This window comes from Diutina rugosa (assembly GCF_008704595.1).
Source record: "Diutina rugosa strain CBS 613 chromosome Unknown scaffold16_size293850, whole genome shotgun sequence".
Lineage (NCBI taxonomy): Eukaryota > Fungi > Ascomycota > Pichiomycetes > Serinales > Debaryomycetaceae > Diutina > Diutina rugosa.
The window spans coordinates 26705-49493 of record NW_022995069.1 but is presented as its reverse complement, the minus strand read 5'-3'; the positions used below and the strand labels follow the sequence as shown (position 1 = coordinate 49493).

The window sequence follows — 22789 nt, the reverse complement described above, 5'->3', positions numbered from 1 at the left end:
ACGTCGTATAGCGCGCCCCATACGATCGGGTGATCCAGCGAATAGTTGCCTGTAAACAGGAGTTCCGGAATTTTAAATTGTGAGTTCATTAATAGCAATGTCTCTTAATATGAGCAAACAAAGAGCAGACCATATCTATTTGGTTCGAGTACTATTTCACCATGTCGTTGTTGTCGTATAGGAATATTGTGAGGTGGGGTGGGGGCTCATGACGCGAAATCCAGATATCTCCGTGCGCAGACACGTAAATACAGTTTGCGTCGTCCCGCGTTAGTTGAATGGTCCCTGGACGGATAAATTACGGTGAACGGATATATTATAAACTGGCGCTACCATCGTATTCCAATAAAACCTCTCGTCTTTACCTAGGATACTCGTAGTCGGTCTTGGCACGGTAGTGTCGGCAGCTGGTCGTAAGTTCCCTTCGCAACCCGATAAAGTGTGCTGACTAATCGGACGTCCACGACATCTCGCTGCAACCTCCCCACTTATAATGGCACCCCAGCCACTTTTCGTACCTAAATCTCGATTAAAGTTGACATTTGTGAAAAAAAGGAACTTCTTTTCATAGTAGAAACACCCGACATTCATATCTATTGGTACCCCAATGATCCTAGCCAATCACAGTAACTGAAAGTAACACCAGATTTTGCAATTATCCAAGTCCTACAAGAGACAACACAACTAAGATTCACTCTGTGATTTCGGATTGCAGTCATATAGTATGTTTCAGTAAGACCATCCTTTATGATTGCAATAATCATGGTAAGTGAAGAGATTACTACAACTACCGAGTGCGAGCTTTGCAGTGGTACAAAGAAAACATAGGGCGTGATATTGCCCTTTATTTCTTTCCGTGGTACCGGCAAAGATAGATGCCCATCTTAGTGTTTCAGGTGCCACCGCTACGGACTTCGTCTCGGATCGCAATGCAGATCTAACTGAACACAATCTCGACCACATCGAACCAGGATTCGAAATCTCTGATGATGTAAGCTATCTGTTGATGTTTTTTATCTTCCCTGATAGTCTAAGAATAACTAGTCACGTTTTCCCAGATACCTCCACAGTATTATCTTACTTACACGAGGAGAAAAGCAGACACAAACGTGTTTAGACACAATCGCGCTTTTTCGCGTTTTCGTGTTGTTTGTGTGGTGAACAATAATATGGCACTATGAGAGAAAAAAACAACGGTTCCGTTGAAAAAAAGGAGAGCCGCCTCTAAACCCCCACGTTGGCTGACGTAGGTTTAGACCTCTATCATCGCTTAATTCATTTACCAGATTACGCGACCTGTAAGCGAATGTTAGGGGTCCCTCAGCAGGGACCGATGACATGTAAGTGAAAATGTAACCAGTAACATACGGCAGCGATGAGGCTGAGACATCGGTGTTTCGGGACATGGACCTCAGTGCCAATCCTTTTCCACTTACTCCAACCCTAAATCAGCCTGTTTATGTTATTTAGAATCGCCCCATGGGGCGGGGGCTGTGCCTTGTGTCTCTTTTCAGCGGAAGGCTTTCAAGCTCGGCTAAATTCAGGCGAGGGTCGATCGCCAACCGCCATTTGCGGGCTTAACCACGACCGATGGGGAAGCCCCTTAACCGGTAACGTCACCGTACGGGGTGGTGGTGAGGTGGTGGAGGGACCTATATGTGGGGTACGATGGCTAATTACGACGGTTGCCAGGTAGTGGCTGCGGCTAAAAGAAGATGGAAACGAGTCTAAAGCAGCTATGTCTGGCGTCCGCCTAGCCTCGAAAACTAGGTTTAGTCACGAACGCGGGCTGCGGCTGGCATCCGCCTTGGAGAGTCGACCTTGCTCCCCAATCCAGCGACGCGGTCAACGTTTAGGTCGAGGCGAGCTGGCCACAAAACGCACCGTCTACTAAATGCGCAGGTACGCCAGAATTCCAGAATGGGTAGCTCTAGGGAATTTGACGTGTCAAACCGGCTAATATGGTGGTTTCAGACCATCCTGAGCTCTGTTAATAGCCAAAATACTCGTGGCTTTTGTCATTTAACCCGTGAGCTCTTCGCACGCTTTCGGGGTCGACGTTCGCTCGGGGAAAACGCGCCTAGACGACCGCGCATGCGACCACTAAAGTTTAGGCGTGGCCAAGCGCCCTGGGCCCCCCAACTCCAATGTTGACGAACCGACGAATAAATATGATGGCGCCGCCCCGACATCCCCCTCGCTACCGTCTGATGAAGTTTGTGTTGTACTTGTTCCTCGCCACCTTCATCGTCGCCCAGGTGATCCCCCGCGCCCTTAATGGCTCCAAGCCCGCCCCCTTGGTCATCTCGTTCGACGTCGAGGTGCTGCCGTTAATTGAGCTGGTGGCAACCCTGCTCGAGCTCGTGAAGAATGTGCTGGACACGGTGATCAACACGGGTGTCGATGCCATCAACGCTGGCGCCGATGCCATCGACGCGATTGTCAACCCTCAGCACCAACAACAAAACCAGCCCAATGAAGCGCAAAACCAAAAGAGAGGCATCATCTTCGGTAAAAACGGCGTGGCTAACACCGTATGGAAAATCGTGTTTGGCTGGACTGGTCTTCCTGACCCTTGGAACCCCCCTCAACAGCAACAACAGCCTCCACCTCAACCCCAGCCTACCACTTCTAGAGCGCCTCAACCTCAACCTACTACGTCAAAACAGCCTCAGCCTCAACCGACGACGTCTAAGGCTCCCAACCCTCAGCCGACCACGTCGCCGGATAACACTGCCGTCGCCGGACTCGATATGAACTTGAAGGGTGTCTACTATATGGTGGTTAAAGGCGGTCTGCAAAAGCTGCTGTTCAAGGCACTTATCGACACTGGTTCCTCCGATATGTGGGTGAAACAAGCGGTGTTTGACCCTGCTCAATCGCTGAGTGGCAGAGTCACCTCTACACCCTACGGGGTCCAATACCAAGGTACTCTGGGCTCATCGCTGGGTGTGTGGGCTTACGACGACTTCTCCATTGGTAACGTCGACTTGACCAACTTCCAATTCGCTCTGATTAAGGAGCTGAACCACTATGATGACGCGTTAATTGGTGTGGGTAAGAAGGACTTGGAACAGACCCAAAACAAGTACGACAACTTGCCCTGGGCCTTGAAAGCGCAAAACAAGATCTCTAAGGCCGCCTACTCGTTGTACTTGAACACCGCCAAGGCCGCCACTGGCTCCATCTTGTTTGGTGGGGTTGACCACGCCAAATACCAAGGCGACTTAGTCACCCTTAAGTCCGAAGGCGCTCGTCTTTGGGGTCAACTTGACTCGGTGCTGATCGCCGGTCAAGAGATGCCGTTGAACCAACAGGTGGCGTGGGACTGTGGCTTCACCTTGACGGTGTTGCCGGAAAACTTTGTCAAGACGATGTTGGCTCACTACACCGGGGTGCAACGCTCAGGTACTAACTACATTGTTGACTGCAACCAGGACACCAGCAAGAAGATTGCCTTCAAGTTTGGCCAGGGCACTGCTAAGCAGACCACAGTGGAATTCGGCTTGGACCGGTTCATGTGGTTATACAACGACCTCTGTGTGTTCGGGGCTAAGGTGCAAAACGCCCTGGCCAACTTCCCCGATATGGTGTTGGGGGCGTCGTTCTTGCGTAACGCCTACACCGTGTTTGACTTGGAAGACAACACCATCCAGGTGGCTCCCGTCAAGTATACTACCGACTCCGACATCCAAGTCCTCTAAGTGAACGATAGCCCGCAACAGACTTTGATATAAGTTCTGCCACAGGGTTTAAACAATATCATATACACCGTGTGCTTAATCACAAGAGCCACGAAATCTTTAAACAATCAACAAAGAGATATACTAAACTAGATGGTAATAATGTAATGAAGAGACGATCTCTAATATGGCCAAAGATGTGTTTGATATTGTCATTTACGGCTGGCCCAGGCTGCCCGAGACTACGCAATCGGGAGATTCCTCAGGAGATGCCAATGATCCAATTATGGACGGGGTGTGTTGATGATGGGAACTAATGCACTTTACCACTTTCCTCTAACCTTCTCGCGATGCTTCAACCTTAATTGTTTCCGGATTCGGTCTGATGTCTCACTGTATATAGAACAACCAAATTTGGGACAATCTTGAATTTTCAAGGGGTACCCGCCGTGCCGTTTCTCAAATACGGTCGTATAGTTCACTAAGTGGGAGTAATGCAGGGGTAAATCAACGGATTCGTTATCCCTTTGACTACTTGCCGTATCGAGTAATTCCCGTACTTCCGCCGCCAAGGGAGGGGCAGTGGCTCAACGGTAGAGCTTTCGACTCCAGTTTACCGGTTCTCGAGTAGGACCAGACGGTAATCGAAGGGTTGCAGGTTCAAATCCTGTCTGCCTCATCTCCTTTTTTGGCATAGATACGGGAGCTATTTTTATGACATTTAACCTGAAAAAGCTCAAGTTAGACTATTTTCTTTTACAAACGAATTAGGTCTATTTGAATTTTACCTAGATCTATTAATAACGGTCAACGTTGGTAGCGGTCGTTAATGTCGTTATAGCCTCGCGACGAGCTGTGGGACGAGGACTGGTTGTTGTTGTTGTTGTTGGAGTATCCCAGGCTGTACCCTTGGTGGCCCCCTTGGTTGTAGCCTTGGTTGTTGTTGTTGTAGTTGTTGTTATAACCGCTTTGATAGCCACCTCGGTTACCGCCTTGGTACCCACCGCGATTACCTCCTTGGTAGCCTCCACGGTTACCACCCTGGTACCCACCTCCTTGGTATCCACCACCTTGGTATCCACCGCCTTGGTATCCACCTTCTTGGTAACCGCCACGACCACCGCGGTAACCGCCGCCGCCGCCACCACGCCCTCTGTACCCTCCACGGCCTCTACCGGGTCCTGAACCACGATAAGTCGCTGATTGTCTCTGGTGTCCTTGGTCTCCGCCTTGTGGCTTATTCTCCAATTGGTTCAACATCGCCCGGTAACCGCCGCGGTACATGCTATAAGTCATGTAAAACTTATCGCCCATGGGGCCAGTGTTGACGTAGTCGCTTTCCTTAGGGGCACTGAACCTCAGGTATCTTCCGGGACCGCCTCTCTCGTTATAGATAAGCGCATCCTTGTCTTCTTGAGTGAGAGCTTTGTTGTGGGTGATGTACCCGTTAAGCAACATCAGCTTCCCCTTCTTCTTCGGAGGGAACAGATAGAACGCCTGGAAGAATTCGGTATGGCTGATATCAGGCATGTTCCCTTCCGCTAAGGGGAACGCTAATGTGCCACTCAAAGTGTGGTGGTTCTTCCACACTGTCCCTGCCAAGTGAGACCGGTAGTAAGGGAAGGATACCTGCTTCTCGTCGTTGTTGTATAAGCTTTCGACGAACTTTTTGTAGTTCTTATTGTGCGGAGACACAAAAAGCACCGCTTCCTTATTGGTATTGCGGTTAGTCTCATCATCGGTGAGCTGAGGGTATACACTTTGCACCGCCTTGAGAAGTCTGACTTCGTCAATGAAGGGAAGCAACGCGATCCCTTGCCACGACATTTTGGCTCCGTTCATATCAATTTGGAATTCTTCGGGGTAGAAATCAATGATCTCCAGCTCGGGCTCCAGCATAAGTCCCCGAAACACTTCGGGAAGGTTGTGCCCGGAGGCTGCGGGAAGCACCGACATAAGTTGTTCAAACGGTCTGAAAGGTTCGCCCTGGATGAATACGATACCCTCGGGTCCCACGATGTCGGCAATATCATGGAAGTCAGCAGCAAATGGCGCGTAGTGGTAGGGGTAGTACCAGTTCCACAGCGGACACCCTTGGTAGTAGTATAAAAGCACCCACGAGATACCTTCAAGATACAGTCTCACCACCAGCTTACGCGTTTCCTCGATCTCTTCATCGGTGGTGCACCCGAACTTCTCCTCGTAATACCGTTTACGGTAGCCGGCTTCGTAAAGTCTCACTTTATCAGCATTAGGGTCATCGTCGTCCAGATCTTGTTCAAGCTGACGCTTGGTACCCCTAGCTTCGCCAGCTTCCGATTCGGTGGCGGTTTCAGTAGCTTCAGTCTCAGTGTCGCCCGCTTCAGTGGGGGTTTCTGCCGGGGTAGCATCTTCAGTTTCGCCGGCAGCTTTGCGATCAAGTAACAGTTTCAAGGCGGCAGCAGCCTCAGCGTTACCCATATTCGCTTTGGTGATAGTCCCTTGGTTGTGAACAATATCCTTATTCAGTAATTGGGCAAAGCCATCGACAAGTTCCCCCAGAGTCGACATCAATGGCATGTTTGTCTGAGCCTCCAACGGCGCCTTCTCCTTACCCTTGGAGACAGTGCTCATGTACTGTTTTCTCAATGCTTTCTCTTCTTCTTCACGAGCTTTACGGCGTTTAAACCCTTCTTCACGGCGTTGTTCTTGTTCGAAACGACGGCGGAAAATCTCGTCTTCTTTATAGGTTACCAGCTGCATAAGTGTTTCCACTGCGGCTAAGTTAAGGGTACCATCACAGGTGATGTACCCTTTAAGCCGTGGAAGTACGCGTTTCCATTGGTTGACGAGGATATCGATCCCGTTGTCTCTAACGTCCAACAGCGGCAAGTGAGGTAAGAAATCATTACCAACAAAGAAACACATAAACACCCAATCGTCGATGGCCCGCTCCAAGTCAAAGGGGAACGGTAGTTGCGGGTTATAGAGCTCCACTTCCAAGTACTCCCGGAGCACGTTGACGTGAAGCCACACAAACGGCTTCTTCTTATCCTTCTCCTGGAGGGCCTGCTTATCGGCATCACTCATGGAAAGCTGATCTTTAGTGCCCAATTGACGACCACGATCAGCAAACACGTCTTCACGAATTACACGGAAATGAGGCTCATGGGTGGCTAAACCCAAGAAAATCAAGTCGGCATCTAACCCATAAATGCAGTGTTTGGTGTTGGGGTCATACAGCGGGTCAGACCGCTGGGAACGGATAAAAGACATAAGCTTATGTTCACCTTCACCGGGGACAGTGGCGTCCAGGATAATCACCTGCAAATCTTTCCAACCGGGGTCGCTACTAAGCTTGTAGGCCACCCAGTAGCGTAATGCCTGCGCTAAGCGGTCCATAAACGGTGTGCCTGGGGTAATTGCGTTAGAGTCCCACAGTTTCTTTTTCACTGCTTGATCGATGATTTCACCCCTAGCTTCACGATCAGCGATTTCCCGCTGCTTCTCTTCATCCTTAAGCTTAGCATCCATCGCTGACCGGAACCGCCGCGCTCGTTGCTGGTTCATTTTCGCTCTAGGCGCCACGCCATCGACAGCGATCATGAGCACTTTTCGGGGTCTTGCCATCATTAAAACCCGGTCAGTATACTCAAAAATATCCAAAAACATCTCGTCTTCAGTCTCAGGCGGCGGCTTATGCTCTGGGTGGGAACAGGGGTGGACAATCCCGTTCATGTCCAAGTATAAGTTATCGATTTCGCCGTTGGGGTTGGGGTCGGCGTAGTTGCCTTTGCCAAACTCCACGTCGACATCCTCCTCGACCACCGGCGATATGATCTTGGGGTATTTGCGTGAGAGCCATCGGAATAACGCCGGCACTCCCATCGTGAGGTACTTGGTTGAGGGTGGTGTAGTGAGGGATGCGCAGATGTGAGACAAAAACGGCAAGATGAGGCTGACGGTGAGGCAGACGGTGAGGCGAGAATTGGAGAGAAAGAAATGAAAATTGGAAGGTGTTATGAATGTGTAGAGGCTCTAGTTAGTGTAGAACTTGATGATGTGAAATACTTCAGCTTAATTTAATTTATTGGTTCTGGGATGGGGCAACCTTCTGGAAGTATTCAGCTGAAGAATATTGACAAGGTCTATGAAACACACATGGCGTGACATCAAATATTGTCAATAACAACTACTCAAGGTAGTTGCAGAAGTATGAAGAAATTACCACATCGACTTATACTGGTGACACTGATGATAGTGAGGTTCTGGTATGACTAAAACTACAAATATTTGGGTCCAATGATACGATGAAGTAGATTGTTTGATGCCATTACTACTTTCCAACTAGTAATATCAAAATTTGCTACCATCACTTGCTGTCGTTAGTATGGCTCATGGGGTGTCCCCACACCACCGGCGCACAAGTCATCTCGCGCGATGAGACGGGTTGCACGCGCAATGGAGGAAGGGTTCCAGGCGATCCGCGAGGGCCGGGCGGAGATCCTCGTCCCTCTGGACGGGTCCAAGGTGTTTTACAACAAGATCCAGTGCTTCAACCGTGACCTTTCGGTGTTGGGCATCCGTGCCTGGCACGAGATGAGACAGGCGGAGAACGCCCTGGTGGCTAAACGGCGACGTGTGGCTAAGGAGATCCTGATTCTCGAAGCCCTTTCGGCGACAGGGCTCCGGGCTAACCGGTATGCGTTGGAGATTCCTCACGTTAAGAAGATCGTCGCCAATGATATGCTCCCTGAAGCGGTGACTCTGATCCAACGCAATATCGACCATAACAAGACGGGAGACATTGTATCGACTAATTTGGGCGATGCCATCAAGTTTATGGCTCTGACCCCTCAAAAGTTTAACGTGGTGGACCTTGATCCTTACGGAACGGCGCTGATGTTTGTCGACTCGGCCATTCTGTGTCTTGAGGACAACGGGCTTTTGCTCGTCACCTGTACTGATGCCGGGGTGTGGGCCGGTTCGGGGTACCCGGAAAAGTGTTTCTCATTATACGGAGGTAACAATTTCGGCGCTGCTTACTCTTTAAACGATACCAACCACGAAGTGGGGCTTCGTTTGGTTTTGGGGATGGTGAGTAACATCGCTGCCCGCTACGGTAAGGCTATCGAACCGTTGGCTCTGTTCTCCATCGACTACTACCTCCGTTGTTTCATCAGAGTGTCGCATAAACCTGTCGAAGTGAAGAAGCTTGCTCAACAGACCATGGTACTGTTTGGATGTACTGGCTGTGGCCACAAAGTGAACCAGCTGTTCGGCATCCAACAAGGCCCCCACAAGTGTGGTTACCCTAAATTAAATGAGGAATTGCCGGGGTCTAATTGTCGCTTCTGTGGTGGTCGCTATACTATCGCCGGTCCCATGTGGGGCGGTCCCATCCACTCGACCGATTATTTGGACAAAATCCTCGAAGTCAACCGCGAAGCCGACCCCGAAGTGTACCATACTCGCAGTCGTATTGAAGGGATGGTTACGCTTGCCCGTCTGGAGCTTCAAGACGTTCCTTTTTACCTAAACCTTAATACGGTGTCGCTGTTGGTTAAGGCTCAACCAGTGCCCATGGACGACTTCTGTCAGGCTATTGGTAACTTGGGGTACAAGATCTCCCTCACTCACGCCAAGCGGAACTGTGTCAAGACCACGGCTCCGTGGAGAGATGTGTTGGAAGTGACCCGCCAGTGGTTGACTAAGAGCAACGCCAACTACGCCAAGGAACACGCCAACCTGGAAAAGGAACTGATCCAAAATAAAGTGAAACTAATCACTGAAGATCCTACCTGCTCCCCCAACTTAAACGAGCAAAGCCCGGGGTACAAAGTGTTGCAATACTTGAAGCAACAAACCGACTTGCCCACGGTCGACTTCACTACCGAGAATGACGAGGCTAAGCACGTCCACCTGTTGCGGAAGCTTAAGATCGTTCGTTACCAGGAAAACCCGGAGAAGAACTGGGGGCCCATGGCTCGTCTGGATAAGAAGTGAAGGTTGATGAGATACCAGCCCTGTCAGTGTATATAGTGCCGGCAACTAGCATAGAGAAGACAATAGAAGAAATACTGGAGAATGACATCTAGAATGACGGACAGCACAAGTCTTTCCCAATAGGAACCACAGAGGATTACTACAACTCATCAATTGATGACTACCTCAATACCTTGACAAACAACCACGATAATATCCGAAACTCTAACCTCTCACGCGATGTTTTGTGCATCAATAACTGTGGCCAAAAATGCCACTGTTCCATTGACTGAGCCATATAGAATGAGCTAAGGCGTGTGCCTGCCAAACCTAGAGCGGCGTAAGCTGTAAATTTTTGGATGTAAAATTGTGTTGCTAGAGCAACTTCTGGGTAATTTTCGCTATAATGATTTGACCGAGTCTCAACGGTTGGAAGTTAAAAATAAACGGCAATCATCTCGAAGATTTACTGTAGATACGAAATTGTTGGGAATTTGAGGCGTCTAGGAACAATGAAACACCTTTGCTATGAGCTAATTTTTTCATTGGTTTGTGGCACAATTCATTTTGAGACGTCGGCCGGCGATGAGCCCACGTGACATGACAGGCGCCACAAATTCACATGGTGTTATGAATTGTCGGCAGCCTCAATTATGATAGCTTTAAATGAATTTGCTTGTCGATGAGGGTGTATAGTTAGTGGCCGTACCATCACTATCGGAGTAAAGATGCTAGATTACACGTGTGGAAGGTGGTGGAAGGTGATGGAAGGTGGTGAGTGCAGACACTTGCGTTGGTCATGGGGTACGGCTGAGTCACCGATAACGACGTGATAACGCAGAGATAGGTGACATTTCTATTTTCGGGGTGACATTTTCTGATGATAAGGAACTGTGGCACCGCTGTTCCCGCTGCCCCGATTGGGGAGCCGGTATATCCTAGTGGGGCTGCGGGTGGGTTTTGGGGGATCTCATCGCATGCGCCTCTCGGATTAATGCCAGAGTCAGTTTTGCTGGTATTAGCAGTGTCGTAGCAATCAATAACGCACTGCTACCGCATCCGGAGGCCCCGCAAACCCCCCACCACCACGGGCGCAGCTGGTTGCAGTCTACCTCCATTGCTGGCTCCGCTGCTGCCGGATAAATCTTCTTTTCAGGCCCGAGGAAGGAGGGGTGCATTTGAGGCAATTTGACCACATCGTATGAGCCCCGATAACCCGCTAGCTTAAACAGGAAAGGAGAGCTGAGTCAGCGCCAAGTAATCGCCATGTATTCGTTTTTGAGTTCATGTCGTTAAAATCACTCTCAGGCTCGGAAGTGTCACCATCGATAAAGTTAGATCCAGGCGCAGTCAAATTAAAACAAAAAGGAACGGAAATTTGGGGGGAGGAGGCAGAGCCGCCTGTCAGCAATCTCTTACCCGGATTGGGCGAGCGACGCCGCCAACGGCGTCACCGCTAGTGGCAGGCGTAGCCCCGGCAACTCGAGCAACGGCTGCGCCCAGCGGAAGTGTCGGTGGTGGAACTGCGTCACTAGCAGCAGGAGTGCTTGCGGCTGGTGGGCACTGGCGGCGGCGACGCCGTCGAGCGCGGCGAGATGACGGCAGAACGCTAGCTGTTCGACGCCGGCGGTCGCGTAGAGAAACAGGTCGACGGCGTCGTCGATCTTGTTATGGGCGTCGATGTTGGCCTGAGCCCGGATGTCTTGTTTCAGCACCGCCAATATTTGTTGGCATAGCCCTACACGAAGGGGCTTTGACGTTTTGGGCAAGGAGGTCCGGCAAAAGAACCGGTGGAGCCAAAATGAGGCCATCTGGGCCAGGGTCATCGGCACCACGATAGTGGGATAGCAAGCTTGGCTCACCCACAGTTCCACTCGGATATTGGCAAGCACTGCCGGCAAAGTCCGCTGGTTAGTGTTTGATGCTGGGCGCTGAGTTTCCACCACCACCAATTGCGGCTGGTGGCGAGCCCACGACGCCGTACGCTGGTTAATCAGAGCAATGAGCTGGCGTTGAGTATCGAGCGGGTGGCTAGGCCCGGCTTTCGCCTCGTAGGGCGTGGTGAGGAGATCAGCGGTGCCCCAATCAAACACCGATGCCGGGGTTATCGGGGTTTGGGGAGCTAGTACACACCAGCTGAAGTTCTTGATGCCAATGTCGACTCCCACCACTGGTCCCACGGGTAATCGAGCCACCATTTCCACGTACTCGTCTATGGCGGCGATAGTGGCTCCTTTGGTGGGGCGCGCTGCTACCCCCGCTAAGGCAGCCACCTGGCGGATCACGGCGGCGGTGATCTTCATTCGCCTGGTACGGTTTAGGTGGTGACGTGAATTTGACTAGATTGGGGAGGCAGGCGGGTCGTCTTGGTCGTAGGGTCGTATTCGTGGGGGCCAGGCTCGACGTGGCTTTAATTGTAGGTCGTGTTTGTGGTTGTCGCGTAGCGCGAGTCTCTCGTTTTTGCTAGCAAAAGACGCGATGGGGCGTACGAGCTGGGTACCGCGCGCCCGTAGTAAAAATCTTAGTGCACTAGCAAATTAGTGCGATTTCTTGTGTGCGCGTGAGGGAATGTGTTAGCGCCGTTCGAGGAATAATAGAGGTAGGTAGGGAAGAAGAGGGGCAGGGAGACACACGGCAATACGAGGGTTCTTTTTTGACCGCGTAAGGCGCAGCCACGGGGGGAAGAGCGGGGGGTGGTTCTTGGCATGATCTGTCGTCAGATACGCTGTCCCGGCAACGGGTGGGGGTTCTGTAGGGGGAGGATGGGGCTGTTTCGGCAAAAGCCACGCCGGGGACCGCACCTGGAGGCGCAGTCAGAGGCGGACACTGAGAAGCAAGGTTGGCAAACACAACAGTAAAAATTTTCGTTCCTGTATGCGGGCGTCCTAAATTGGGTGCAGGACCAGTGCCATGCACCCCCGCATGGGTGGAGCCCCGAGCGGTGCCGAAGCTGGCACCGCCACCAATATCCCGCCGAAAATGACTCCCACCTGCACCCCATATTTATTGCGAAGTGACCATAAGTGAGGCACCGCTTCATTCTCGTGAATTTTAGTTGAATCCTATACGGTATTCCATCACCGCAAACCGAGTGTTTTTGGTATCGCTGAGTTAGGCTAGGTGAATGGGGGTCGAGAGCAAAAAGCAACGAACCCGAGACGCCGCAGCGGACCCTTAAGTGCCGTCAGCACTGTGCTTTCTTTTTTATTTTTTGCGCGGTGACGCACCGACATCCTCGATGGAGGGGCACGTGAATGGCGCCATAGCCCCAGCAGCAGCCCGAGTCTGTCTGTCAGCATATAAATACAGCTGCCCCTCTCCGTCAGTTTTTTTTCCTTCTTCACTACACATCTATTCCAATGCAAGCCACTACTGCCATCCTCGCTTTGTCTGCTGCCTCGATCGTCGCTGCTGCCGGTGTCAACGGCACTGAAGGTGGTGCTGCCTCCAACGGCACCGCTGTTGGCGGCCACAACGGCACCGCCGGCCACAACGGCACTGCTGGCCACAACGGTACCAACGGTTCCGGTGGTCACGGCTCGGGTGCCCACGTCGTCTCGGCTGGTGTTGCCGGTGTCGTTGCCGCCGCCGGTGTCGCCCTCTTCTTGTAAGAGTGCTCGACTCCCACCATGTTTGCCGTTCTGGCGTGTACTATATAGCTCAGCTGGTCTAACTAATTAATATTACATGGAGCCGACCCTCCACATTAACCAACACTGTAGAACTGTTTCTTTTGTTGCAGTTTTTTGCCACAAATTTTGCCACTCGAGTGGTTTTTTGAGTTTTCCCGAAATGACTCCGTGACAGGTTACACAAAAGCTTAACGGGCCGATTTTGTTACCGGCGAGTCCGGGTCGATGACCTAACGATCAGACAGCTTTGGACCAAGACAAACACGGTTAGGTCTTGTTATGGTCTCGGTTTAACCGGGATGGGGCTGGCCCCTCCGCGACCCCGCGTCAGGCCTCGTCTAGCGGTAGGGTGTTTGCGTTACATTGCACCGTATTACATTGCACAGCGAGGTCCCGTTTTTTTAGCGCCAGTGCGGTTTTGTTGACATCGCGGGATTTTGCTGCCTCCGTAGCGAAAAAGCAAAGGCTTCACCGACATCGAGGCTTAAAAAGAATAACAATGGGACTGGCAGTTACAGGTAGCGAAAAGACATTTAAAGAATGAGGATCATCGAAGTGTTGTTGTTGTCGTAGTTGGTCGTAGTTGACTCGTAGGTCGTCGTACACGCTCGTGATCCCGCCCACGCCATCAATTTGCTGTTTAAGGAAAGCGCGTAACTGTGTGTGGGAAGCAGGTTGATGGCTGGCTGGCATTCCCCAAATTTCCGTGCGAGCGCGTCGCCCTCACAGCTACAGCAAAAAGGAGGATCAGTACATAAGGGAAAAACAGAAGGGAGGAAAGAAAAACAAATGCATCATCGGAAAGTCGAGACCTCCAGCTGCCATAGTTTACGCCCACCAGTTGCATGGCGCCCGCAGAGGGGGCTTTCAGCCAGCCATGCAGTAGCGTAAGCGCGTAACGGACGGGTAATTGGTAAATGTTTACATCCGGAAAAATTGAAGGAGGTGACGGTGCAATTGTTGCCGACATCCGTTTAGCTCTGGCGATCGGAGCTAATGCAATTTAACCCGGTCATTAGGCTAAATAAATGCGCTCACCGGGTAAACTTACGTGACGGTGAAATTCTCTACAACTCACCCACAAACGGAAAAAGAGAGACGGAATTTCTCTACAATTCACCCAATGACGAACACAAAAAAGAGAAACCAGAATTCTGAGAGACCTATTGGAATGTGCATAATTTCGTAAAAAGGGGGGGACATCACCGGACTAGATGATGTTTTGCGTTTGCGGCGGGATCGGGAGCTTCTGCTCCTCGTCGTCGCCAGTGGGACCAAGCTCCACCACTAGCTGGTGCTCGCCCGACTCCTCTTCGTCTTCCTCGGGGATGGTGTGGACGTCGGCGACGTTATCGTCGTCATCATCGTCGTCGTCGTCGTCATCATCATCCTCGTCATCGTGGTCGTGGTCACCACCGTCTTCGTCGTCATCTTCGTCGTCATCCTCCTCGTGGGCTACGCCTTCAAGCTCGTTGCGCTCTTGCTTGATTTGCGCTACCCGGCGACGGACAATCTCGACGATGTCCAGCCACTCGCGCATGCCACCCATGCCGATATCACCGCACACCAACACCTTCTCCACCGGCTTGAGCACTTCGATACCGAACATCTCCAGCTGGATTAAGGCGAGCTGTTTGGCGGTGATGGGGTGAGTGTACATGAACGTGTTCATGGCGGGGGCGACGATGATCGGCTTCTTGGCCAGACTGGGGTTCACCGGCCCCCACAGCCGGATGATCAGCGTGAGCAAGTTATCACAAATACCGTTAGCGATCTTGGCTAAGGTGTTAGCCGAAAGCGGCGCCACCACCAAGATATCGGCCCACCGCCGGAGCTCGTTGTGTAAGATCATCTTCTCAAAGGGGTTCTTGGGCTTCTTGGGCGGCGGCGCCGTCAGCGTCAGCGGCGCTTGCGTCTTGGTGGGGTTGTGGTCGGCGAAATTGGCCCACTCGTCCTCATCGCGCCAGATCTTCACCTCCAGGTGGATCTTCTGACCCTTGAGGAAGTGGGCGGCGCTTTGCGTTACCACAAGCTGGATCAGCACCCGTTGGGGCCCGTAGATCTGGAAAAGCTTATCGCAAATCTGGGGGATCTTAATCGTAGCCACCGAACCGGTACACGCCAACAAAATGTGGAACTTGCCGTCGTCGGCAAACTGTAAAAAGTGCTGGAACGGCACCGGCGGGCCTGAGGGACTCGCCACCACTTGCTTCTTTTGCTGTTCACGTTTAAGCAGCAGGGCTCGCAGCATTTGCGGCAGCACTAACAGCTCGTCGATCGCCACCGGCGGCGGCAGCGGCGACGTCATAAACTTAGGCTTGAAGCTGGTGCCGATTACAGGCGACGGTAACTTAGGCGACGCCTGCGGGTCGATTGGCGACAATACGCGCGGCGACAGCGTCGCCAGCGCACCTTGAGGCAACGAGGTGAACATATCCGTCAGCTGCGAGTTCTTGCGGCTGATGGTCACCAGCGGTTTGCGCAGCGGTGGTCCCAGCGTGGTGTGGATATTAGCCGACGACGGTTGCGACGAGATCGTGAGGCGCCGCAGCCGTTCGCCGTCGTTCTCGCTGAAACTAACGACAGGACCGGTCTTACCGAGTAAATGAGGCGGTAACGGCACCGCTTCATGAGGGCTGGCGGTGCGCAGCGACTGTCTCAGCGGTAACACCCCTGCCGCCACCGTCAGCGCTGGCGGCGACGGCGCCGTCGCCTGGTGTTGCAGCAGCAGCGACTGGATGATGGGCGGGGGCAAGTTTTGCGGGCGGCAGGAGATGATCTGAGGAGTTCGGGGCGTCTTCTTGTCGGTCACCCCTGAACTAGTGGTGGTGGGGGCGGTAGGGGCGGCGCTGATAGCCGCGGCTGTGGCGCCACCAGCGCTCGGGGTGGCGGCGTCGCCACTGGGGTTAAGGGCACCCTCGCCCCCTGCTAGCGAAGACAGCTTTTCCTCGTGACTATCCCGCCCGTCGTCGTCCATGTGCATGTGGTGGGGTAACGGCAAATCAAGTGAATCGGTCAGTTGTTTGCGGTTTTTCTTTAATGCGCTCGTCATCGCTTGAAGGATAGGCTGAGCGTCCTGCAGGTAGTCAGGTTTTTGATTTTCGCGTGCGCGTCCCCTGAGCCCGCGAGGACTTTAACTGCCACCGAGGTTGAGTGTGTGTAAGTGAGAGCGCACTATCCAGACGTGTCCATAACAAATTGGTGGGGAGTGTTGTCAGTCTACCATAACAGGAAAGGAAAGGAACATCGGCAATTGAATCCACTCGTGATTGCTAACACCTAATAGAAAGAGACAAAAGAATTACCATGAAGTTACGCCAGCAATTGACCCAAGGGTTGACGCTCGCCTACGTGTTCTCGCTGGCGTTCGTGCTTTGGAAAACGCTCGGGGTCGTCGCCAACTCCCACTCGCCCATTGTCGTGGTATTGTCGGGGTCAATGGAACCGGCGTTTCAAAGAGGCGACATCTTGTTCCTTTGGAACCGGTTCCAGGAGAATAAGGTCGGGGACATTGTCGTGTACGAAATTGAAGGGAAACCCATCCCCATTGTCCATCGGGTATTGAGAGAACACAAGACGGCTGACGGCCAGAAACTATTGACCAAAGGGGACAACAACCCTACTGACGACTTGCTGTTATACGCCCGCAGACAACAGTACCTTGATCACGACGCTGACCTTGTCGGTACCGTATGGGGCTACGTGCCGTTTTTGGGCTACATCACCATTTTGATCTCTGAGAATATCTACTTCAAGTACGGTTTGCTCGGGCTCATGGGGTTGTCGGCGATATTACTGGGAGACCAATAAGTTTGGTCTCCATTTTCAAACTTAATCAATATACGAAATTCACTAATGATGTAAGGATCTTCTTAATCTGAGTGTTATGATGGTAAATCTAACACCACTATCAACTTCTCTATTTGATTCAGGAGGGTTTTGGTTCTATGTGAACTTTATAGTACTATAATTTTAGTTACATACCGGTGAGGAGCCATTCCTAGTTACACAAGCTGATGAGGTGTTAGGTTCCGTTTATGACTTTCCTCAACATATGAAGTTTTATGTATTGTTTCACATACTCCCACACGTGAGTCGAATCGACTTCAACTGATCTCAGTGAGCTGAGTGCACACATCTTCAGCAATACAATATAATTCATAGGTCTACGACTTTTGCCTTGCTCCATGTTAATCTGAGCCTTAGGAATGAATCGATTATGTTCATTGATGCTACCATTCACTGCCTCTTTTCAAAACGTACCCTTCCATTGTGAAACTGAAGAGGAAACAACTAATGCACATCAAACTATGTGCCTCCAAGCTGAGATCAACAACAACGGACGGTAAACAACCGCTCAATTCAATCTGTTATCTCCTTCGCTACAAAATGCTGCTCAACAGAACCACCTATGTTTCTGGGGTCAAATTCTTGCAAATGATGTCTCTACTCAACGAGCTGGACTTGTCCAAACACCTACTTTGTGAAAATCTACTCAAATATCTCAGCTCTAATAAGCCACTCTCTACAGACGTGTCGTTGTACGTCAAAGGCATTACAATGGTGTTACTGAACAAACCTTCGGATCAACTCACAGAAACGGCACTAAAAGTGGTTTGTAAGCTTGCCCGACCGGAACGTCTCACCAATGATTTCTCTACAGAATGTCAAGAACTCATTTCTTGGATTGTACGCCTCGAATATGGTTATGGTGGCAAGGTTGTGACGATAATAAATTCGCTTTGGAATATTGTTCCCGCTGCTGTTGAAACGATAATTTTGAATAAAGGGCAGCAGGTGTCACTGTATGTCGCTAAAGAGATTTTCCCAAGACTTGTTTCGGGGAAAGTGAAATTGTCGTCGAAAACTGCCATCTCTCAAGTGGTTGAAATGTTAATGGTGGTTCTGCTGGATATGCGGTTAAAACCAATTGAAGTGTTGGAGAGATATGACGATAGATTGCTGCCAGAAGTGGCAAAGGCGTTACGTGACGCTTTATTGTCGATCACAAAGCTGGCTGTGATTGTCACTCAAGTCGATACATCAAAAGAATCACCAACAAAAGCTACAGCTTTAGAGATGGTATTGAAGCCAGAGCCGGTATCTCCCAATCATGTTACATGTTATGAACCTCACCTTAATCAGTTTGATGTGACTTCAACGAATGTATCTTCACCTTCCACCCCATTAAAAGCTGGAACAAATAAGGAGGTGCCTCATGAATCACTGTCTTTTGATGTGCATGCTGAGCTCCCTGATAATTCATCGCAAGAGAGTTCAACTTCGTCAGACTCCTCTTTTCATGATTCCGAATATACTCCAACGCAATTGGTGCTCCCCCTCTATAAGCTGTCATCGCGTCTGAAACAATCAAAAGGCACGATTAAAGGTGTTCGAAGAAGTAATCGTTTGCTTAATCGGAAGTTGAAGAAGAAACGATTCACTAAGTTTACCTTTCAACGATACGTTAAGCGCTACCGGAGAGTCTACAATAGAGGATGTCTAGAGCCTTGCTACCACATTGGGGCCAAGAATGTTTACATTATCGTGGATGATTGTTCATCGGTCGATCCCATCAATGATAATCCAGATAACTCAAGGCTGCTCCCGATACTGAGGGTATCACAGACGCTCATGATACTGCTGTCGACACGTAGAATGGGTATAGACTAAAATATCAAGTTACTGCAATGGATTGTAGTTTTGTTCTGTCTAGAACCACCATAGCCAGCTTATCCTTGATTTCTTCATGATCTGTAGTATCCATTGTGTAAAGGCGAAGAAGAGGACACCCACATGGGACAGCTCTAGCCATGTAATTAGTGAGCGTAGCGCACATTGGTAAATATCTGAACTCGAAACAAAACAAACACAGATGAAACATACCATCATCTGATATTTGCCACCAAGCCGCTCAGACTCGAAAACCTCGAAAACATTCTCAAAAAATTCTCACTTCATTGCTAGCAATCACGATGCAACAAGCGTACCTTTGATCAAAGCCGTGTTGGTATGTGGTGCGCGCGTCAGTTACCCTCCCGCACATCACTGACCACCACAAAGCGAACCAACACCTCCTCAATTGATCGCTACAATTACTCTGCTGGATTCCCCATTGCCGTTAAACCATTGTCAGACTACCATTGACGGGGATTTTTGAGACTAAGCGATGGAGGACCGCTTTCTTGAAGCTTGCGATAAGCTCTACAATAAGTTTAAAGAAGATGTGCAAGCAAATGATGTCCCTGAACGTCGTCAGCTTGTTCAGAGGCTTACCGTCCAGCTTCGACGACTTGTACTCGATGTTGAAGACTTGATTCCCGACCTTGAAGACAGTCACATATCTCAAGCTAAGCGGCGAAAACACAATGACACAGAGGACGCCGCACCACAGGACCTGCTACCGGTGAAGAAACTGATATTTGACCGTACTCACAATTGGTTCAACGATAGCACTTGGAAAGACATCTGCTCTTTTCTACAGCAAGACGATGTATTACGGTTGCTGGTAACACTGAAAAGAATGCGCCAAATTTGCATTGACCAGAGAATGCTGCGGGTTTATCTACACAAGCGGTATGCTCCACTTACTCTGCATCGATTTCTCATTGTGCCTGATTATATATTGGTCGAACTGTGGCTGATACCTTTCACTACAATCGTGTTTGACGGCCTTACAGAATTGCGTGTCAAGGTTCTTGCCAATGTGTTCCCTAAAGCCAACTTTATCGACTTGACAGGGAGAGTTCTGACGGTTTTCCTTAATTTGGAGCGTCCCACCCTCAACCATCTCACGATTGGTATTCATCAACTCCATCATTTACGCGGTAAGCCCCCGTGTAAACAAATCCATGTCAATTGCTACCACAGACCAGTCTCCAAAGTATTCAGTACCTTTGCTAACACTCACTTAAACACCCTCCAATTACTGTGTGTTCGCGAGGAAGATCTGGGGTTGGGCAGTGGCCAAGTGTCTGTTGACAAACTTATCGTGTATGGGCCCATGAATCCGGCTATAGCTAAGAGTGTCATTTGGGAAAAAGTTCGAGCTCTCCATTTTGAATACACCACAAAGTGTCCCCTGATTGCCGCTTATCTCAACAACCTTCTGGCGCTTTCAATTTCGGTGAACGTCCCTCCCACCTATTTGGATCTGCGCCTGAATCTGATACCGCTCTTGTCGGTACCATTTCTCACCAATCTTGACAGCGTCAATTTACGATGGTTGAAACTCCATGTTGTGTGGCAACCTATTCTTGAGGATGTCATACCGCTTGTTGTGCGGTTTCCTTTGCTTCAGGTGTTTGATCTTGAGTGTCTGAGCTACAGTCTGCCTTTTTGGCCCGACTTGATAGCGCACAAATGTCTAGTTGAACGTCGCACACATCTCCCGAATTGTTTCGTTGTTGACGATGATGGGAAATTCTTGGCGAAAGCGTTATTCAAACTGCTTCACCTTCTCCACAAAGTTACTGTGGGTACCGATTCATTTATTCGCGATAATGGTCGCATCGTGTGCCAATTGGAATAATGAGGCTTGCAAACTCAATTATTGCTAATCAGATCGGTATTCAAATGTAAACAAGCAAGGTGAACGCCTCATAGTGTTCGTTTTCAGGGACATGGAGAATTTTTGAATTATCATGCATGTGAATCAACAGGTTGGGTGATTAGGATGGTCTAAAGTCTTACGTATTGAATCGGCTAATTTGGATGAGTGCTCGATTGGTTTAACTTGGAACAACATGTCCAAAGCTGGCAACAACGCCTACCGAGCCGATTGGTGGCACCTTAATGCATCGAACCTTGTTTTCGACATAGGATGAAACCCGCTTTCCAGCAAAGGTATCACTATGGTTTACTGCTCTTCTTAATGTTGCAACTATGATAATGCATTCAGATTGATTGGCCTTTCAGTTATGGTGGGAGTACCTATGGCGCACAGCGGGCGATGAGGATCGAGGTAGTCAAGATAATATCAGAGAGTAGACTCATGTTTACGCAACCGATTAAAACGTGATGAGATTCATTATGTACAGGGTGCGTCCTCCTGCCCGTTCCCCCCTGAGACGCAAGTACCACAAAACTACATTAACGACCTCTTGATTCGCACTTTCGGTGTGGACATGAGACCGTGCTCAAAAGCCCCCCTTGTTTGGATGTCTGGATATGTATATCATTTCTCATTCCATTTGCACCTAATGCTTTAAGTGTAACAAGAATAACCCAGATTGGCACATTAGCCAATCTAACATGCAAAGCTCTTGATTACACCAATTCAATTAAGCTATACCATCTCTCCTGAGCATTTTTCAAGCCTTCTGTTTGCTGGTGTCGGCACCTTAAGGTTATAGTATCTTGTCGTTTCCATTCTCCGAGCAGTGAGCTATAAGGTTGTGCCAGCCACCCCACAGTCACTCTTCGCCTCGTTGCTCCTACACGATTTGCGACCCCCCACTTGGGGCGATGTCGCAACCTATTTGGGAAGAGTCAGGCGGCCGCGAGCGTCGCCACCTCATCGAACGGCAGGAGGGTTCCTTGCAAACTCAGGGGCACAGTTGTCTTCTTCTAATAACAAATGGGGAACTTGATGTTACTAAATCATGCGGTCGTTCGTTAAGCTTGACTGTTGATAAATTTTAGTTGTCGCTTCCTTTTGCTTGGCAATCAGTACGCTGCGATAGGCGTTGGTGTTGGCCGTATAACCTTGCGTATCCGAACGCCGCCTGCAGGTATTTGAGCGATATTTTTTGAGTTAAAATAAGTTCACCTGTCACACAGAATCACACACCCAGGCATTATAAAGATGTTGGTCCGCCAGTCTAGCTTTCGTTCACCTTCCACGTCATGCTCTTAAACCGGGTGGTTCTTGTTGCGTTGGCAACAGGAGCACTGGCATATGGCATACCGGGGCGTTTCGCTAAGCGCGGCTTAAAGCAGAACTTACCTGGTCCATCTGAGTCTACGACCTCACCTCCCATTGAGTCGCTGTCGACGGAGTCTGAGCCTAACGGGCCGAGCTTGTCCACTACTCCATGCGAAGAGGAAAGCAGCCTGACTACGGAGCCAACGACGTCGCCAACCTCGCTGAGCCTGTATCATGTTCCGCCTCCTCTTAGCAGTGAAACTGGGCCGTCCCCCTCCTCTGAATGCACAACTACGACGCTGACCACTACAACTACGTCGACGACTACCACCACGTCAACTACCAGCAAGCCTCCTCCTTCGAGCAGCGAAACATCCCCTCCTTCTTCAAGTGAGACTGTTCCTTCGTCATCGGGCGGTGAGACCCTGCCACCTCCATTCTCCCCTTCTTTGTCTGAGTGCACGACTACCACGCTGACCACCACTACTACGCTGACTACTACCACCACGTCGACTACCAGCAAGCCGCCTCCCTCGAGCAGTGAAACCCTGCCACCGCCTCTGAGCCTGAGCAGCGAGACCCTGCCACCGCCTCTGAGCCTGAGCAGCGAGACCCTGCCACCGCCTCCCTCGAGCAGTGAGACG

The 22789-nt window shown here is 50.4% G+C and overlaps 10 protein-coding genes across 10 annotated transcripts in view; 6 read left to right on the top strand and 4 right to left on the bottom strand. All coding sequences in view use genetic code 12, as the record gives it.

Annotated features, from left to right (window-relative positions):
- Positions 1-2147: 2147 nt before the first annotated feature.
- DIURU_000400 (pepsin-like aspartic protease) lies at positions 2148-3704 on the top strand (the record flags this gene model as incomplete). The annotated part of the gene is made up of 1 exon (XM_034156825.1): positions 2148-3704. One exon carries the CDS (start codon positions 2148-2150, stop codon positions 3702-3704), a length of 1557 nt encoding a protein of 518 aa, XP_034014719.1.
- Positions 3705-4490: 786 nt separating this feature from the next.
- RAT1 (ssRNA exonuclease) lies at positions 4491-7550 on the bottom strand (the record flags this gene model as incomplete). Its single annotated transcript, XM_034156812.1, has 1 exon — positions 4491-7550. The coding sequence occupies one exon, from the start codon at positions 7548-7550 to the stop codon at positions 4491-4493; it is 3060 nt and encodes a 1019-aa protein (XP_034014718.1).
- A 552-nt stretch (positions 7551-8102) lies between these two features.
- Positions 8103-9668, top strand: TRM1 (tRNA (guanine26-N2)-dimethyltransferase; the record flags this gene model as incomplete). The annotated part of the gene is made up of 1 exon (XM_034156801.1): positions 8103-9668. One exon carries the CDS (start codon positions 8103-8105, stop codon positions 9666-9668), a length of 1566 nt encoding a protein of 521 aa, XP_034014717.1.
- Positions 9669-11062: 1394 nt separating this feature from the next.
- Positions 11063-11950, bottom strand: CCE1 (cruciform cutting endonuclease; the record flags this gene model as incomplete). Its single annotated transcript, XM_034156790.1, has 1 exon — positions 11063-11950. One exon carries the CDS (start codon positions 11948-11950, stop codon positions 11063-11065), a length of 888 nt encoding a protein of 295 aa, XP_034014716.1.
- A 1056-nt stretch (positions 11951-13006) lies between these two features.
- Positions 13007-13258, top strand: PGA56 (Pga56p; the record flags this gene model as incomplete). The annotated part of the gene is made up of 1 exon (XM_034156779.1): positions 13007-13258. One exon carries the CDS (start codon positions 13007-13009, stop codon positions 13256-13258), a length of 252 nt encoding a protein of 83 aa, XP_034014715.1.
- A 1231-nt stretch (positions 13259-14489) lies between these two features.
- On the bottom strand, positions 14490-16331 carry DIURU_000395 (phosphopantothenoylcysteine decarboxylase complex subunit; the record flags this gene model as incomplete). Its single annotated transcript, XM_034156768.1, has 1 exon — positions 14490-16331. The coding sequence occupies one exon, from the start codon at positions 16329-16331 to the stop codon at positions 14490-14492; it is 1842 nt and encodes a 613-aa protein (XP_034014714.1).
- A 254-nt stretch (positions 16332-16585) lies between these two features.
- On the top strand, positions 16586-17089 carry DIURU_000394 (signal peptidase complex catalytic subunit; the record flags this gene model as incomplete). The annotated part of the gene is made up of 1 exon (XM_034156757.1): positions 16586-17089. The coding sequence occupies one exon, from the start codon at positions 16586-16588 to the stop codon at positions 17087-17089; it is 504 nt and encodes a 167-aa protein (XP_034014713.1).
- Positions 17090-17668: 579 nt separating this feature from the next.
- On the top strand, positions 17669-18952 carry DIURU_000393 (uncharacterized protein; the record flags this gene model as incomplete). The annotated part of the gene is made up of 1 exon (XM_034156746.1): positions 17669-18952. One exon carries the CDS (start codon positions 17669-17671, stop codon positions 18950-18952), a length of 1284 nt encoding a protein of 427 aa, XP_034014712.1.
- A 496-nt stretch (positions 18953-19448) lies between these two features.
- On the top strand, positions 19449-20810 carry DIURU_000392 (uncharacterized protein; the record flags this gene model as incomplete). Its single annotated transcript, XM_034156735.1, has 1 exon — positions 19449-20810. One exon carries the CDS (start codon positions 19449-19451, stop codon positions 20808-20810), a length of 1362 nt encoding a protein of 453 aa, XP_034014711.1.
- Positions 20811-22658: 1848 nt separating this feature from the next.
- The window catches only part of DIURU_000391 (uncharacterized protein), a gene marked incomplete at both ends in the record, with an annotated part of 2193 nt that continues 2062 nt past the window's right edge, over positions 22659-22789 (bottom strand). Inside the window, one exon of the mRNA XM_034156724.1 lies at positions 22659-22789. This exon is cut by the window's right edge and continues 1001 nt beyond it. Coding sequence (XP_034014710.1) covers positions 22659-22789 — 131 coding nt within the window.